General features: G+C 45.0%; 1 protein-coding gene across 1 annotated transcript in view; it reads left to right on the top strand.

Moving 5' to 3' along the window:
• The first annotated feature begins 1,831 nt into the window (after nucleotides 1-1,831).
• LOC115098243 overlaps nucleotides 1,832-17,844 on the top strand; it is a 32,612-nt gene continuing 16,599 nt past the window's right edge. The window contains exons 1-4 of the mRNA XM_029614720.1: nucleotides 1,832-2,123; nucleotides 4,701-5,450; nucleotides 9,584-9,676; nucleotides 10,510-10,619. Of these exons, the coding sequence (XP_029470580.1) occupies nucleotides 1,832-2,123; nucleotides 4,701-5,450; nucleotides 9,584-9,676; nucleotides 10,510-10,619 (1,245 nt within the window). The remainder of the gene's footprint in view (nucleotides 2,124-4,700; nucleotides 5,451-9,583; nucleotides 9,677-10,509; nucleotides 10,620-17,844) is intronic.

Here is a 17,844-nt window from a genome sequence, read left to right as displayed (position 1 = left end):
ATTTTTGTCTGCATGTTTCTGCTTCTAATTTGTAGTCCTTTTTTTTGTATTAGATAAGGTCTGATCTTACCTAATACAAAATGTTCTAATGTTCTGCCTGTGTATAATAGAGGTGTAGAATTTCTGTTAGCGTGTTTTTTCTCTGTAGGGATTTGTAGCAGTCCAGCTGGTTCGTTTTTTCTAGTGGGTGATGCATTAGTATTCTAGGGCCTGGTGTAATATTTGCATTGCTGTCTTTTTATAGATAAGATTGCTGTTTGAGTCCTGAGAGTTAGTGCTGTTATTGTATATAAAGCAAGGTTCTAGGTGTCTTTTTTTTTTTTTTTGCAGGGGTTTGTGTTACTTCACAAAATGTTAGCAGTGAGAGGGATTTTGTTTGCTGAGGTGACACCAGAATTGGAATATACTATTTTTTTGCATGTTTGGTTGTAATATGAACTGTCCTGGATCTGCTCTGCATCTGTTGGAAATCTTAAGTTCTAATGATTATTATGATTATTGCTCTTTTATTGAAGTTATGATGTTCTCTGCCTTTCTGAAAAGGGGATTCATAAAAGAATACATTACTTCTTTTATTTTCTGATTGAATGGATCTAATGCTATGTGTTCCTTCCTTTTTATATGATATGCTTTTGTGTATTTAAACAATATTAAATATAAAATAAATTCATACAGATCAATCAGGCCTTTTTAGTGCTGATAAGAGCTGGAAATAATCAGGTTAAAATATTTAAGTGTCCCTCCTGATGCATGACGGTTGTTGCAGACTGCTTAGAAATCCATTGTCAGGTGCACTCTAAGACAGTAACTTTCAAACCGGTGTGCGTACATCAGCTTGCGCCCAGGGCCGCAACCATTTTATACCATACGCGTGCATATCATAAAATAGCCTTGTCACGTGCATGTGCACGTGCGCTAAATGTTTAATTGGGCGCATGCATGTGCGCACAAATGCTGCTTCTACCACGTATATTGGGGGATTTTGAAAGGGGTGTGCAACGGCACTGTTCCCAGTTTTGCCAGTTGGTCCCGTTTGCCCAGTTAAGAGAGAGGTCCTCCAAACCTCGCTAGTTTAATAGCCTTTACTGCCCCCTGTTATCCCCGTCCCTGAAACCCCCTCAGATCCGACTATTTTTCTTTATTTCATTACTTAACGCGTCATGCAGAAGTAAAGCTACACAGCAGGGGGGCCTCGCAGGTGCTGGATCACACAAGTATTCATCTGCACATCTCAGGTTCCTGCCCCAAAACATCTATGCCCCACCCACTCCTTTCTGGGAAATATGTGCGTATCTCAGCAGCTTTTAAAATCCGCTTGGCACACGCAAGCCCGACATATTCACGCACCCCCTAATTAATGCGCTTTTAAAATTCACCTTTAAGGCATTATTTATCTATAGAGTCTTAACTATTCAGGCCTAGACCTGTATGCCTACTGGCCGCCCATGTTAACCTTGGGCCCACCCAAACAAAAATCAGTTCCGACTACGGCCCTGATTTGCCCTAGAGCCGAGTCTGGTCAATAACACAGAGACCTGAAGAAACATGTCTGTCGTGACGCAGCTTCATCAGGTTAGAAACCTACGGTACATGTCATAGAAAAAAGGAGAGCAAAGCAAAAGGTATCTGATCGGACTCTGGCAGGCCTGCCGCATACTTTCACATCCATAAAAGGCAGGCTTTTCCTGTTTTTGTGCATGTGTTGGTGCCACGTATTTTGCAACCTCTTTGATGGTCCTGGTTTCACTTTTGCTTTGTTTGAGCATTGTCAGCATTCCCACTTTCATATCGGCTGCTGCTGCCGGTAGGACTTTTCGGAACACTTGAAATGATGCAACCTTCCAATCTGAGAGAACGGTTTGAGAAGCTGGCTGAAGGGCTCACCCGGAGTCTAAACAAGACGGAATGGGAACAGCTGAGAACCCACTGGTCAGAGAAGATCCCCCAGAGGGAACTGGAGGCCGTGGAGACCCCTGGCAAGCTGGCGGTCGCTTTGCTGGAGATGAAACACATCAGCCTGAGCAACATCAGGATCCTGAAAAGTCAACTGGAGGCCATGGGGGCAGAGGAGGGAGTCAAACTCTGCCGGAGGTACGAGAGGGAAGCGAAGGAGCTCTCTGAAGGTCAGTAAGATTCGGGCCGGGCTCACATATGGAGCTATCGTGAAGTTGGCAGGTGGCGGGTTTCAAACAGCCGGTGCGGAGTTAACCTGTGGGGTTTGTTGCTACGGGACATTACGGAGGCAGATAGCATAATAGGAGACAAGTTGCACAGATGGTGAGTTTGAAAGAAGTCCCAAGGTCCCTTGAGTCGGGTTTTTCTTGCGCACGTTAGCTCAGTCCATGGCTTGTGCCGCTGCACAGCCTGCTGCCACAACAGTTGGACACAGGACTGGCCCAGGCTGATGTAATAAGGTGCATTAATGTTAGCGCAGGTGTTTACTCCTGTTTTAGCACATTTTTCTGTGGTAAATTAACTCTGGTATTTAACAGGGGTTTTAACTTCTAAAAAAATGGTTGTTAAACCAGGAGTAGAAAGCAGTGCTAAAATTAGCATGTGTGCATGCAAATCCCATGTAAAAGAAGGCATTAGCTATTCCCCAGCAATGCAGGGAGGTAGCATTAATAGGCAGACAGCTTAAAGCACATTTCCTTAATTTATTTATTTACAAAATTTAGATTCTGCATGTTCCATAGATCACAGCGGATTCCACAAAAACAGACATAATAATACATAAAATGATAGGATGAATAAAATAAAACAGACAATGAAAGGCGCATGTAAAAACAGAGTAAACTAATTCCATAAACAGCAAACCAACTTAAAACATAAAAACCCACTGAAACAAAAACATCTGCTAATATCTCAAACAGAGGAGACTGTGGCTGATACTAAACTGCCTCCTCCCCAAATACCGCTCTGAAAAATAATGTCTGGAAATTTAACTCCTGAGTCAGAGCAGGAGTAAAACTTAATTCACATTTCTAATGGCCACATAATAATATTGCTGTGCCCACTCCCACTGTGGTAGTGCCTAACTGCTTTTATCAGAATGGACACAGCAATAGAATAACTTTGGCCACCAGAAATGTCAGTTTACTCCACCTTGGACCCAGGAGTTTAATTTCCAGTGTAAGCTCTGGGGGGAAGGCACCAAAGCTGATCAGTACACCAGCACTGTGCATCCAACTTTGGCATACTGTTTAGCTGTAGATGCCCATCCCAGGGAGCTTACACTTTGTTCAGCTAGACTATAAGTTCCCACTCCAGAGAGCACATTCTTGCATCCAAGACTATTTTGGCAAAGTATGGCAAGAAAAATCAAAGCATAAGCTTTCTGAGGCAGGCACCGACAGCTGAACAGGATGCCAAAGTTAGGTGCACAGCGCCAAAGTGCATACTGTTCAGCTGAAGGTACTTTCCCCAGAGAGCTTATGCTTTGATTTTTCTTGCCGTGCCTTGCCAGGTCTTGCCAAAATGGCATTACATGTGAGATTGATGCTGTGCATCCCAACTTGTGGGCATTCAAGGCCATCTTGTTAAGGAATCACAAGTAAAATAAAAGCATAAGCTCTCTGGGGAATGACCTACAGCTAGATGAACAAAGCATAAATACTCTGAGAGTGGCACCTAAAGCTAAACAGGATGCCAAAGTTGGATATACAGTGCCTTCCTCAGAGAGCTTATGCATGCGAGACTGGTGCTGTACATCCCAACTTGAGGACACATTCATTCAGTAGCAAGTAAAATAAAAGCATAAGCTTTCTGGGGAACGACCCACAGCTAGATGAACAAAGCGTAGGCTGTCTAGGTGGGCACCAACAGCTGAACAGTGTACACTTTAGCATTACATGTGCATGTGCTGTCCAGGAAAACAAAGAAAACTTGTTGACTGGTGCCTGCCTTACATTGGAAATTTAACTACTGGATCTGAGGTGGAGTAGACTCATTTCTGGTGGCAAATATCTATTGTTGTGCCCAGTGTGGAATTCCACCTCAGACCCAGGAAGGACTTACACTTCCATGCTCTGCCAAAAAGGATTTAATCAGTTTTGCAGTTAACGTATAAGTTTGGCAGGAACCTGGAAGCGTAAGTGCTCTTATTTTCTTGGCTCAGATACCTTTCTAGACTTCAAAGCCCTTATCTGAAATGTAGCAGTTGTAGTACAAGAGAGGGTGTTAGTATTGATATAAACCAAACTGACAACAAGGGAAAAATAAGCGTTTACCAGCAGTTGAAGAGAACTGTCTTTTGTTGACGCTCTAGGGCCCTCTGGTGAACCTAGCAGAAGGCTGTGTTTGTGCTCCAATACGTGCAGTCAGGGGTCAAGCCGGAAATCGGCTCCAAAAATAGTACAAAAATAAGAAGGTACAAGCACAATTGAGTTCCCAAATGTTTTCCTTTAACTTTTGACTTTCCAAAAAGATGAGAGAATACTCTCAGATTTGGGCACATAAAAATGAATTTAATTTCCAAAAGAAGATGGCGCTGGACCCCTGCTTCTGCACAGTTTGGAGCATTCTGTTCACATCAAGTAAAGCCATTCTCAAAGGCCAAGGACTTAAGATGGTGCCCTCTTCCTGCACCCTATCCATCCATTGTATTATGGTTTTGTTAGCTCTGTTACCAGAGTGAAGAGTGTTTAATTCTCTCATTTGGGTTCTATTGACAGCTTACGACAATGCCTTTCTTATTCCAGAGAACCTGGGTGCTGGGAACCCTGTTTCAGTAAATGCATCAACTGTGAATGATCTCAACTTGGTCCCTCCAGCCCTCGTTCATCAAAGCCACACAGCTCCTGAGACTTCTCAGCTGCACTCTGGGATCACAACCGTCTCCCCCAGCTTTTCAGAAAGGCTGGAGTGGGATCGAGAGCCAGTAGAGAATGACGACACGGCTTCTTTCTGTCTTGAAAGAGAACACCAGGTGAAGGATGATGGTTGTGCCTCTGCTAGGAATCTCACGTCTGCCTCCCCTTTGGAATCATCTTGTCCTCAACACAACTCTCCATCTTCCTCTGTGTCCCCATGTCAGCCAGAGGTGGGAGCATCCCTGCCTTTGTTGACATCCCTATTTTCAAGTTCCTGTAAAATCAGGCCTAATGTTGATTTGGATTCCGGAAGTGGGCCGGCACCTGCCTCTTCCAGACCTGATGAAAACTCCAGCCTATCACAGTCCAGCACAGAAACCGTGAGGGCAACTTTTGGAAATTCCTTGGAGCCAAGCATCCAAAGCTTCTCACCTCTCACTTCAGTGCCTCCCAATTTACATCCTATGTCTGGACATGAGTCAAGGCCCTTCCAACATTCTGATCAGGTCCTCCCAGGCCAAGACCAGTTTGAAAATGGATCTGGTAGCCAATTCAACCTGCAGATTTCAGCCACAACTACTGATTATGAGGAGGGAAGTGACTGGCAGCCTGCTGCAACACATTTATCTCTGCCAGAAGGTAAGTCAGTCAGATTACTGAGGACAACTGATTAGAAGGCAGGTCTCCTTTACACAATGCATTCATTCACTGTCTGGACAGGGGAAGGTCTCCTTTACACCATACACATAATTACAGCCTGAGCAGAGGGCAGGTCTCCTTTACATAACGTACATGATCAGAGTCTGAGAAGGGGCCAGATCTCCATCACACAGCATATATGATCACAACCTGAGCAGAGGGCAGGACTTCTTTACTCAGCTCATAAAAAGGAGGCACTAGGGAAAATTGTGCATCCCTAGCGCTTCCTCGGCAGCAGGTGCCCAGGAGGAATGGCTGTCAGCTGGTTAGGAAAATGGACACTCAATATTATGAGCATCCATTTTCCTAACCTGAGCGCTGGCACACTTTTAAAAAAAATTCTCCTATTTTGGTTCCTCTGACTTAATATCGCAATGATATTAAGTCAGAGGAGCCAAAAAAAGGAACAGAAAAGCAGTATTTTCTGCTTTTCTGTAATTGTTTTTGGGCTCCTCAAGAATTAATGCCTGCTCCGGGCAGGCGTTAATTTTTGCGGGTTAAAATGTGCATTGGGGGTTAAAATGTGCATTGGGGGTAAATAGGTAGTAGCCTCATCGACATGAATTTACACGTGATGAGTGCTATTACCTACGCGCTCACCCCCGTTTTGCATTGGAGGTTATGGATGCGTTCCGAAACGCACGTCCAATCGTGTGCTGAGCCGTGGCGCACGGTATTGTATCAGCCTGACTGCGCATTATGGAAAAAGGAATGGATTTGCCACCTGGCTGATGACAGTGGATGTTTTCCCTCTTTGGTTGTCCTTTTTCTTTTTGACACAGCATGGGGGATGGGGTGTCCTGAGCATTCATCCTCAACTACCTGGGGATTTTCTCACCTGTTCTGTCTCCTCCTTCCCCCAATGTCTGGCTATTGCAGTGATGGTCCCAGGCCAGGGGGCCATGTGCCAGGGCTCTTTCTGGAATTCTGCAATCCTGGGCCCTGAATCTGGCCACAAGGTGTCATCCTTGAGCAACGGCCAGGACTCCCTATCCTAGAAGGGCTGTAAATGCCTCTGCAGCATCCCCAGCCCCAGCCAACCTGGGCAGCACAAGACCCAGCTCAGGGACCAACCTGAGGGCCTTCTGCATGCCAGTGCCCAGCACTGCCACTGAGCCGGCCCAGCTGTCATTCTTAAGTTTTACACCATTTTATTAAACAGTAGAAAATTACCAAATACTTGGTCGACCCTTGTTTCTGGAGCCGACCAAGCAAGCAAGCAATTACAGAAACAGCAATGTTCTTGTGTTTTTGCTTGTTTCCCCATGAACCATCATTCAATGTATCCCACCCAACCCCCCTTCCCCCAAAAATAAAATATCTCCCCCTACCCTAAGTAGAACATAAATTCCAATTATAGACTCTTGAGTCACCTTGTCAGAGATAATAAAAAAACTAACTGTTAAGAATAAGGTTGCGAGATCTGAGGGATAGCGATTGAATGTATGGGCCCCAAACGTTTTCTTGTTCTGGGGGAGAACAATGTGATGGACTGTTTTCCATTTGCATCCTTTTATGAAACAAATTGTGCCATTGCCAATATGAAGGCGCCTTGGAGGACTTCCAGTGGGTCAAAACCAGCCTTTTGTCCACCAGGCAACCCTTCTGAATTAATATTTTAATCCCAGTGCCTTGCACCTTAAGACCAGGAAATCTAGCAAAAAGAACCAGCTTATAAGAAAGGGGGCGTGCCACATTCAAAAGGTTAGATAAATAATGTAGAATTGTGCCCCAAAAAGAAAGAATGGGACAAATGGTTTGCCCCTCGGTGACATTTAATAGACATCCGTTTCAGCAATAACCAACTCTATAGGCCACATATTGAGATATGTAGGCCTACATAAGAATTTCTACTGCATTTCCCAGTAGTTGTACATATGGTATGAAGCAGTCAATAGTTTACCAAAGTTGCTATGTTAAGTCTTCAGGTTGTAAAACAAATACTCCCTCCTTGGACCAGCTCTCAGCCAGCTGTCATTCTTTTATAATCAGTGGTTCCCAACCTGGGTCCGCCAGAAGGGATGCAAGAAAGTTTAGCTGCGGAGTAAGAGAGCGAGCTGCTGCCAGCTGAGTTAACTGTCCCAGACCAGGAGAGTGAGCGGGGCCCATTGCCACCCCAGCAACTTCAATCCGCAGTGCTGCAGACCAGTAGGAGGGGTGGTAGAGACGAGAGGAGCTTCAAATCGCACTGCCACGTGTCCAGAAGAAGTGGGGAAGAGAGCAGCTTATTGCAGCTGTCGGAACCTTTAAGCAGCCACTGGTGTACGCTGAGGAAAGCAGGAGAAAGCTGGGGTTATCACAGTGCTCGGAAACCTTTCCCACCACTGCCGCTTGCTCTGCTGCTGGCCCGACAGAGAGGAGGGCAGGGCTGCACCAGAAAAGTGAGAGGAATACATCAAAGGAGGAAATTGGGAGCAAGGCAGGATAAGGAGGGAGACAGGAACCCATGAATGGCTTGGTTAAGGGGTGTGCGAGTGGATGGCAGCCTAGCAGGGGAGAAAGGACCCCCCCAGAGACTGAGGGAGGGAAGGAATTAGCTGGATGAGGGACAAACAACTTCCAGGGATTAAAATGGAGGGTTGGAGGGCCATCATTGGTCCAGGGAAGGAGGAATGTGAAGACCGCCAGGGATCAAGGAGAAAGGGGGAAAGAGACAACAGTCAGGTGTGGCTATGATATTAAACGCAAACGTTATTCAGGGGGACATACAGACAAACAGAGAGATTTCATAAGCCTTCTTCCCTTTGAAAAGCGGGCTATTATTTTGGGCTTATCATCTTCTGTATGTGTTTGTAGCAATAAAAAAAAAATTAAATTAAGTATAAAAGAAAACCAAGCCTGTTTCCAGGGAGGGAAGTTTTCAGAACTTTTATGTTTGCAAACCCCTGTTTATCCATGTGAAAAGACCTTTGAAAATTGCCACTCCCCACCACTGAGGGTAAAAGTACCTGTGGTGTGAACAGCGTGCAAGCTTTTACCTGCAGGGGAAAAAGGAGCAGGGCTAGGTTGGGGGAGGGAAAGTCTGAGCGGGGATATCATTTTGAAAGACCTGGTGCATACTTTCACGCATTCGTTTTGCTTTAGATCAGAGGCAGAGCAGGCAGGAATAACGTTCCCCCCTCTTTTCCCCACTGCCCCGTTTTCAAAGGGAAACTCCGCAGGGGGTTTTCCTTTTCCAATCGGCTTGCAAGTGCTGATTTCACACCAGGTCGCCAGCCTGCAACCTTGTTTTTTGAACTTTCTTTTCCCCCCACTGTAGCTGGAATGAAAAGTGGAAGCTGCTGCAGGTCCTGATCTGCCACTGTGAGGGCAGGCGTTTCAAATAGCTTTGGAAATTGCCCTTCCTATGTATTCATTTTTTTTTTTTATCAGCAAGCATTATTTCGAATGAAATTTCATGCATTATGAACGAATCTGGCCAGCATATAAATATTTCTTTTGTTAGGGCGTGCAAAAATGAAAGCGAACCCTATGGGAGGGTGTCCGCAAAACTTTTAGAGGGTGACAAGGGGTCCGCGTTCCCTGCAAGGTTGGGAACCTCTGTTTTATATCATACAAGTGTGTCACTGGTTCTCGGCAACAGAATCTGATTGGTCCTGGGGATCATAACGTCCCAAATGACAGCATGCATGCAGGGCATGAACCAATGAGATGGCACTCTGTCCGTGATGTCATTTTCACCGCAGCTCCAGACATAGCTGCTGCCGCTCGGAGGCGCAGGGAATACAAAAGGGTGAGCATCTTCAAGAAAAATTCTAAAACGGCACCTTTGAAACCCAATATTTCATTGGTAGCAACAGTAGCAGCACTACTGCTATTACTACTACTACTACTACTTAACATTTCTGTAGCGCTTCACGACAATCGCAGCGCTGTACAAAAAGGCAGTCCCCGCTCAGTAGAGCTCAGTTATTTGAAATGTTTTTATTCCACCGTCATCAATGAAAATCATTCAAGGCAGATAACAGTGGTAAACATGAAACATCAAAATCAAGCAAATATGAGAAGATGTATTGGAAAACGAAATAAAATCAAGATGTATGGTAAAATTCATTAAAGTGGTCTCTCCGCAGGCCCCAAGTTGGACAGACTGCTTTTAGTGAGAAACATGAGACACACCTTGAGGCACCAGTTCACCGTCGCGCTCAGCGTGCAGCAGCCCATGGGTGAGTAGCCAGGGTGAAATTGGTGTAGGACCAGGCCCTGCCTTGAGAAGCTGCCGAGAATTTACAGAGTGAAACAGGGCCCCTCCCTTACCCCCCTCAAACATAACTAACTAACAGGCTGATACTGTAAAAATCGCGCGCGCAGGCCACTCTCCTGTGTGCGCGATTCAGAAAAATAAATTATTCAAATTAGGGCCCGCAGTAAAAAGAGGCGCTAGGGACACTAGCGCATCCCTAGCGCCTCTTTTCAGATAGGAGCAGCGGCTGTCAGCGAGTTTGACAGTCGACGCTCAGTTTTGCCGGCGTCTGTTCTCGAGCCCGCTGACAGCCACGGGTTCGGAAACCGGACACCGGCAAAATTGAGCGTCCGGTTTTCAAGCCGTGGGCCGATTTTTTTAAATTTTTTTTTGCTTATTTTTAACTTTCGGGACCTCCGACTTAATATCGCCATGATATTAATTCGGAGGGTGCACAGAAAAGCAGTTTTTACTGCTTTTCTGTGCACTTTCCCGGTGCCGGCAGAAATTAACGCCTACCTTTGGGTAGGTGCTAATTTCTGAAAGTAAAATGCGCATTAATAACTAATAGGGCCCGCAACATGCATTTGTATGTTGCGGGCCCTATTAGTTTCGGGGGGGGGGGGGGGATTGGACGCACGTTTTTGATGCGCTATTACCCCTTACTGAATTAAGGGGTAAAGCTAGAACTTCAAAAATGCGCGTCCAAACGTGGGTTAACAGTGCGCTCCGTTGGAGCGCACTGTACTGTATCTGCCTGTAAATGTTGCCTCTATAAGGCTGTGGTCAGCTACATGCAGGCTCTCTCTTTTGCAGGTAATGACTGGCGCAAGCTTGCTGAGAAAATTAACATTTCCCACTACTACATTGAAAATTGGCAACAAAAGAACAATAATCCTGCTGAGCAGGTCCTGAGATCTTGGCAGGTAATTTTGCAATGTGTTTTTATCTCTGTGTATTTTGTATTGATATTTTCAAAGTCTATGCAACAGAGAAGAGAAGGTAAAGAGTCCTGTCAGATTACAATCCAATTTAGAAGCCATGTCAGATCACATATTCAGTGTATAGAGATCAAAAGTTTTCTTAGCATACACAGCCAGTGTTACCGGCAATACATTGCGCAGTTAACGTGTTCTTTGCTGTCCAGTTTCTACTCCTATATGATATCAAGGGGCATTGATGCATCTCAAATGTCAGATTTACTTTTTTAACAGTTATAAATTTAAAAAAATGGATTAAATAGAAACAGAGTGTCATGGCAGCTAAGAAGCATTAAGACCTATCTACGCTGCCCAGTTTATTTCCTGTTGTGGCGCCACGGGCTCCCAATTGATCTGTGTCCTCCCCTTCACTTTTTTCTCAGCTAAGGATCCTTCGTGCTTAGCCCAGGCTTTCTTGAAGTTTACCACCCTCCTTCTCACCACCACTTCCCCTGAGAGGGTGGTTCCAGAGGTCCACCGCCCCTTTCCATGAAGAAATATTTTCTAATATTGTTCCCAAGTCTTTCTCTTCTGAGCCTTACATGAAGACCTCTTCTGGAATTTCCTTTCTGCTGTACAGTGCTTGCTGATTTATACCCCTGAGGTGTTTTGTTTTTTTAGCAATTTAACAATACAAAAAATATAGGCGAAAAACAGAATTATGACCCATGAGTAAAGAAACAATGACAACACCCTCCCCCCACCCCCATCCCCATAGAGCAGAACTAATACCACTATATGAGCGTATCAGTCACATTGTGTGGTTATACCAGAACACAGCAAGGCAGTACATTACGTTTGTCAGTGACAGCTATATCTCCTTTGTCACACAGACAAAGTCCTCCTATATTCCCAATAGGGTGACCATATTTTGTCATATAACAACATATTCCATTTAAGGGTATCGGTAAGCTTTTCCACAAGAGTGATTTCATGACCCTGGCTCAGCCATTTTTCCAACATAGGAGGTGACTTCCACATGAGGGCGATTGTGAATCGTCCAGCATGAATTAAATGATCTGCTAATTTCTTTCGTGAAGTAATGAGAGTATGGTTCCTCCATAAACCCAGGAAGCATAGTTCAGGTGACGGGGCTATTTCCTTTCCCAGAATAAGGCGGCATACCCTCAGTACTGATTTCCAGAATGCCCCAATAAATTTACAAGCCCACCAAATGTGGACGTAGGAACCGAAGAGGCTACACCCACACCAACATAGACCAGTGGAAGTGGGAGAAAATTTAGTATAAAATAAAGGATACCAGTAAGCTTTGTGGAGAAGCTTCACCATTATTTCCACCCACCTGACACATAAAGAAATCTTGTGAGCTTTCTCCCAAATAAGTTTCCAGTGCTGGCTGGTTAGTTCTAATTGTAGGTCTCTGTTCCATTGTTGAATGATATTAGGAGGTGGGTCCTTGGACACTTAGCAAAGTTTTATAAAAATGGGAAATACACTTGCAAGGCAGGGTGTCTTGAATAAGGATTCGTATTACTGGATCTGGGATTGTTGATTGCCAACCCCTTTCCCGCAAGTGACCAAGTTCAACCAGTAATTGACTGTGGAAAAACTGCAGAGCTATCATCAATGTTGAATTCATCTTGAAGTTCTTGAAAAGACAAATTGAGTGGTTTCATCCTCCCATAATTGACCTACAAATTTTAAACCTGATTTCCACCAAATGGCGGTGTCTCTATACAACATGGCCGTTGTCAGACTCCGGTTCTCATGCAGAGGGAATATCGTGCATGGGCCAGTTTAGTTTCTTACTCAACACCTTCCAGATTTTCAAAATGTAAGTTATATGAGGGTTAGCCCTCCTGGCACCCTGAAGTGAGGCCTTTTGCAATAGCGACATGGATAAATCCATGTCACCCATAAGTTTACATTCTAGCGTGTACCAGGGTACAGTGGTTCCCTATGAAGCCACACCATGGCAGCCATAAGACCACAAGCCCAATGACAACTTTGCAAATTTGGTAGAGCCATCCCTTCTGCTGCCTTGGGTCTCCAGAGCATTCGTAGCCTAATATGCGCTGGCTTCGCGTGCCAAATAAACTTGGACATAGCCCCATTAAGCGTAGTGAAAAAACTCTCAGGTAAATAACAAGGGACGTGCTGAAAAAGATACATTAAACAAGGCAGGATGTTCATTTTGAGGGCATTAATTCTACCTGCCCAGGAGAGAGGAAGTGATCATCCCATCTTTCCATATCCTGTCTATTCTTTGTGACAACACCCCTGAGGTGTTTGACTGTCTCCATCCCATCCCCCTGTCTCTCCTTTAGAATGGACATCTCGTAGGACCTTTGGTGCAAACTCTGCCCCACTTTGGTAGTCTCTCTCCGTATCCATGCAGAGGTGTGGCCTCCAGCACTGAAGAGGGTACTCCAGGTGAGGTCTCACCATTAACCTGTATGGAGGCATTATCACCTTCCTTTTTCCTCCTGGCTCTGCCTCTTCTTCTGCACCTCCAGGATTCCTTTGGTTCTGACCACTGCCTCATCACGTTGTTTTGTATAGATCATCAGATATCATCCCCAAGATCGCTCTCCTGCTTGGCACACATCAGTATCTCACCACCCCCATCCCCAATCAGTACTGTTGCCTTGGATTTCTGCACCCCAAATGCAGGATGCTGCACTTCTTTGCACTGAAATTTAACTCCTATGCTCTCAACCCCCCTCTTAACTTTCTTAGATCCCTCCTCCTCCTGTCTACTCTCTGAGATATCCACTCTTCATTAAGACGTTTAATTTAATTCTGGCAGTTGCAGACTGCCTTTCCAAACCAGCGGTCATGGCAGAAATACAATATATATATAAACAAAAATAACAGCAGATGAAATTAAAATCATAAAACAATATGCGGCAAAATATAACAATAAAATAGTAATTGTTGTTCTGCTAAACCACTTCACGGCGTCGCTCATAGAACTGGTTCCAGGACAAATCCCTGAAGCACTCAACTAATCACTCATCTCGCCCTTTATGGTTATCCTCTTTCCTATCACTGAGCTCGATTCTAATCCAGCCAGCCGCCTTTGCTGCTCAGTTTATTAATGAGACTCCTGTGCCAGACAGCATCAAAAGCTTTGCTGAAATCCACCCCTAATCTAATCCTCTGGTCAGATTTGTTTGACACGATCTCCCTATAGTAAAATATTTTATATGTTCTGTCAGATGATGATATATGCAGGGCCAGATTTCAGGTTATGGCACCCATAGGCAGAAGAGCAGGGATGGCACTTTTGACCCCAGGCAGAGGAAATCTCAGTTTTTGGGCACCTTCAGAATTTGGCCCTGATTTTATCGTTTCTTTAATCTAAGTATGTACTTTATGTGATGCAGTTTTGCCTTGGACCTGTAAGAACAGGAAGATCATAAATAAGAGCGAACAAATGCATAAATGAATAAAACCATATGGCCTCGGTTCCTGGAAACCACTGTATTCATGATATTCCACTATTTTTTCTTTCAGTAGGGTCTGCATTAATTTTCCCACTTACCATGGTAAGACTAACGAGTCTGTGGTTTCTCTCCTCCTCTTGAGCTTTTGTGGCCGCTTCTTGTGCAGGTGCTTTCTCCATTTAAAAATAACTGCCATAGAACTGAAAATGCAATCTGCCTGCACTATTGTCCGGTCCCTCCCCCAGAATGTGCCCCTGGGAACCAATGAGCCCTCTAATTTTTCCAGGACGTGTGCGGGCCTGCCCTACAGTTGGGCATTTCATTTCTGCAAGTGAGAGGTGGGGGTAGGGACAGGGTATCTTCCCTCCCCAGCTTCCTTCCCCTGGCATCCTCTCCTCTCCTTCTTACTCTCTCCCATCTTCAGCATCTGTTTCCCTGCCCTTACCCCCTCCCCTCAGCATCCTTTCTTCTGATTCTTCCCTTCAGAATCCTCTCCCCTGCCTCTTACTTTCTCATCCCCAACATCCTCGCCTCTCCTCTCCCTCTTACCCCTCCAGCCCCAGAATCCTCTGCCATGCCTCTTAACCCATCCCTAGTATCGGTATCCTGCCTTACTCTTCCCCCCCCCCCCAGCATCTCCCCCCCTCCCTTGTTAACCGGTATTGTATTAGATACTATTTAGTTTTTGTGTTGGTTTGTAAACGTTTAATAGTTACATCAATATTTTAATTGTATGTTATACATTATTGGATGGTCCACAGTCTGTACAGCCTGTTTTCCATCAAAACTGTTATATGGAATTTATTTTATTTAATACCTATTAATAATGTCAGTGTAAAGCTTGTTGCTAAGTTATTGTTAAATGTAAACCGCGGTGATGTATTTTTTACGTACTGCGGTATATAAAAACCCTTAAATAAATAAATAAATAAATAAATAAATAAACCTGGCCCCCGGAAGCAGCAGCATAGACCAATATGACCCTTAGGCCAAAACGTTTGACCACCTCTGCTATAAATGAGTCCTGGAGTGGACTTCCCAATAGTCAGAGGAGACAACTGCCTAGGGGCCGCTGTCCTGCCACTGGAAGGACCTCCAGCTGGCTGCTCTTGCATTGGGCCAACATGCCATTGATTTTAGAGATTCCCCCCTCCCCAGCTGGCAGTAAATTCACTGGGAGGGGGGGTTTCAACTGTCCAAATATCTATAGGCAGCTGGAGGGTTACGGCTGCCATTTGATGGTTGCTGCACAGGGGTTGGTAGCATTAGGAGGGTGTGGCTTCCAGAGTCCTTAAGGTTTGATTTCCAGGCCCTGGATTGTGTGACCTGCAGCAGCAGCAGCAGCAGCTCTCAAATCAAAGAGCAGGCGTCCTCTCTTCATTGCTGAGCAGCACTTTCCTGTTGCATCAGTAGGTCATGGATCGCGCTTTCTCTGTCTCTGTCCAGTTTAGCCATTCTGCGCTGCTCTGCTCTTGCCTCTGCACATTCTCTTTTCCCTAGCATCTACCTCACATGTACCTCTTTCAGCTGTCTGCAGTCCTTCTTCATCCCCTTCTTCAGTAAAAACTGAATGAGTGGTAGTAGTTTAGCATTTCCACTTTTTCTTGTCACCCTGCATGCATTCCTTCCTTTTTCCTCTCAGTTTTGCAATCCCTCCTCTGTACATCCTCCTTTCACTGACATCCTTGAAAAAAGTATCGACATCTTGGTCTGCAGCCTCTGCTGCCTTTTCCTCCAGACTTGCCTTTGCTGTGTTCCTGCTTCTCTCAGCTTTTCATGATATTCTTCCCTCTTCTCCGCTTTCTAATATCCTTTTTTTATTTTATCTCTTGAGTACTAATCTTTCTGCCCTTTACCTTTTCAGTCACCTTCTTTGAAATCCATGCCTGTCTCTTTTCTCCTCTTTCTTGTATTCACTTTCCTAACATAGAAATGTGTTTGTTTATTAATCGCTTCTAGGTACCTAAGCGATTTACAAGTTGCAGACACAATTTAAAACAAACAGAATCAGATTATACAAAACATAATCTTAGAAGAGGAAAACAGATCTCTGCAAATATTTCCCTCACTATAAGCTCTTTTTGAGTTTAGCCCACTGTTCTACTAGCACCTCCATAAGGTGTTTCCCCAGTTGAATAAAATTAGTACCCCTGAAGTCCAGGGTCCTGACCTTTTGTGTGACCCCTCTCTGCCTCTGCATCTGATTTTCACTGTGTAAGGGGTGTGGACCCTTAATGCTGTGGTGTGGTTAGTGCAACCTAAAGAATGAACTCTCTAGGCCCACACTGACAAGTGGCAATTATACCCTGGTATGGATTCAACGCTGCATGGTAGTTTTACCTGTTTTTTTTGTATTGTTGAAAATTTAATACAGTCCGTTTCATAAAAACCCAGCTGTTTCACTGCAAGTAGCATTTTATGTATAGATAATATTAAAACAAGTGAAATGGAAGAGCTTGGGGAAAGATGCTATGGGTTACCTTGGAAAGGGGAGATAGAACTTCTATAAATCAGTGTGATCTATGGACCTCCAGCCCGGGCAGACCAACTGGATAGAAATGTAGTCAATGATATACAGAAAACTACAATGAAAGAGGAAATGCTGTTGGTGGGAGATTACTGGATGTTGACTGGAGCATCCCAGTTGAAGAATCAATTAGTTGTAAAGAGATCCTGGATTCCTTTTGAAAGGGTAAATGGTAAGAGAAACCAAACGGCAGGGAGAGATATTAGTATTTACAAGGGGCCCAATGTAATAAAACATGAGAGAAGACCTGTTGCAGGGTTCAGTGAATTTAAATGCTCTGGAGTGGCTGATGTCATCAGGGTGCGCCTCCTTAAGGTTCCTGCCTCAGGGCCAACATTATGTGTGGATATGCATGCATGCCTGGGGAAGCCGCTAGGTGGCGTGAGTCAGCGATGTTCTGCCAGGGAGAAGGGGAGCCAGGTGCCTGGTGAGTGAAGTGACTCATGGGAGCATCCCACGAGCTGTTGCATGTAACAGTAACCCCCCACCCCAAAGCCCCTTCCCCCGTCATCTGGGCTTGGGTTTTCCTGGGGAATCTTCTATGGAACTCATGATTTAATTGAGGGGCTTAGAGGTTGGAGGCTAGCTCCCACAAATTCTCTTCAGGCCCATAGTTCTTCCATGAAATGAGATACTGTAGCTGGTTCCTGATCCTCTGAGAATCTAAAATTTCCTCAGCCTCAAATTGAGTATTCTCCTCAGTGACGACATTGGAGAGCTTGAGTGGTGGCCTGGATGGCTAAGATAGGACTGCCAGTTTTAGTAGTGACATGTGGAATACATCGTGCACATGAAGAGTGGGAGGCAATCTCAGTTTGTAGGCCTCACTCCTGACCTGACAAACTACATGGAAGGGTCCCACAAACCTTGGTGCAAACTTGAGGGATGGTATTCAGAGTCGCAAGTTTTTGGTGTTGCGCCATACCGATTCTCCGGGCTGGAGATGTGGTGCAGGACGGCGGTTTTTGTCCACCTGCCTCTTGGAATGAGCTGCTGCTTGCTTTAGGAGGTGATGCGTAGATTGCCAAAGGTTGTATAGTTCGCAGCCCATTATGTTGGCTGCAGGGCAAGCAACTGGAATAGGCATGGGCATGCACAGGTGATGGCCAAACACAAGGTAAAAAGGAGAGGCCCTAGTCGAGCTATTTATGTGGTTATTGTGGCAAGCCTCCACCAAAAGGAGCAAGGAGGATCAGTTATCTTGGCATTGTTTTACGTACGACTTGAGGAAGGC

The sequence above is a fragment of the Rhinatrema bivittatum genome, chromosome 1 (genome assembly GCF_901001135.1).
Source record: "Rhinatrema bivittatum chromosome 1, aRhiBiv1.1, whole genome shotgun sequence".
NCBI lineage: Eukaryota > Metazoa > Chordata > Amphibia > Gymnophiona > Rhinatrematidae > Rhinatrema > Rhinatrema bivittatum.
This window is presented reverse-complemented; position numbering and strand designations above follow the sequence as displayed.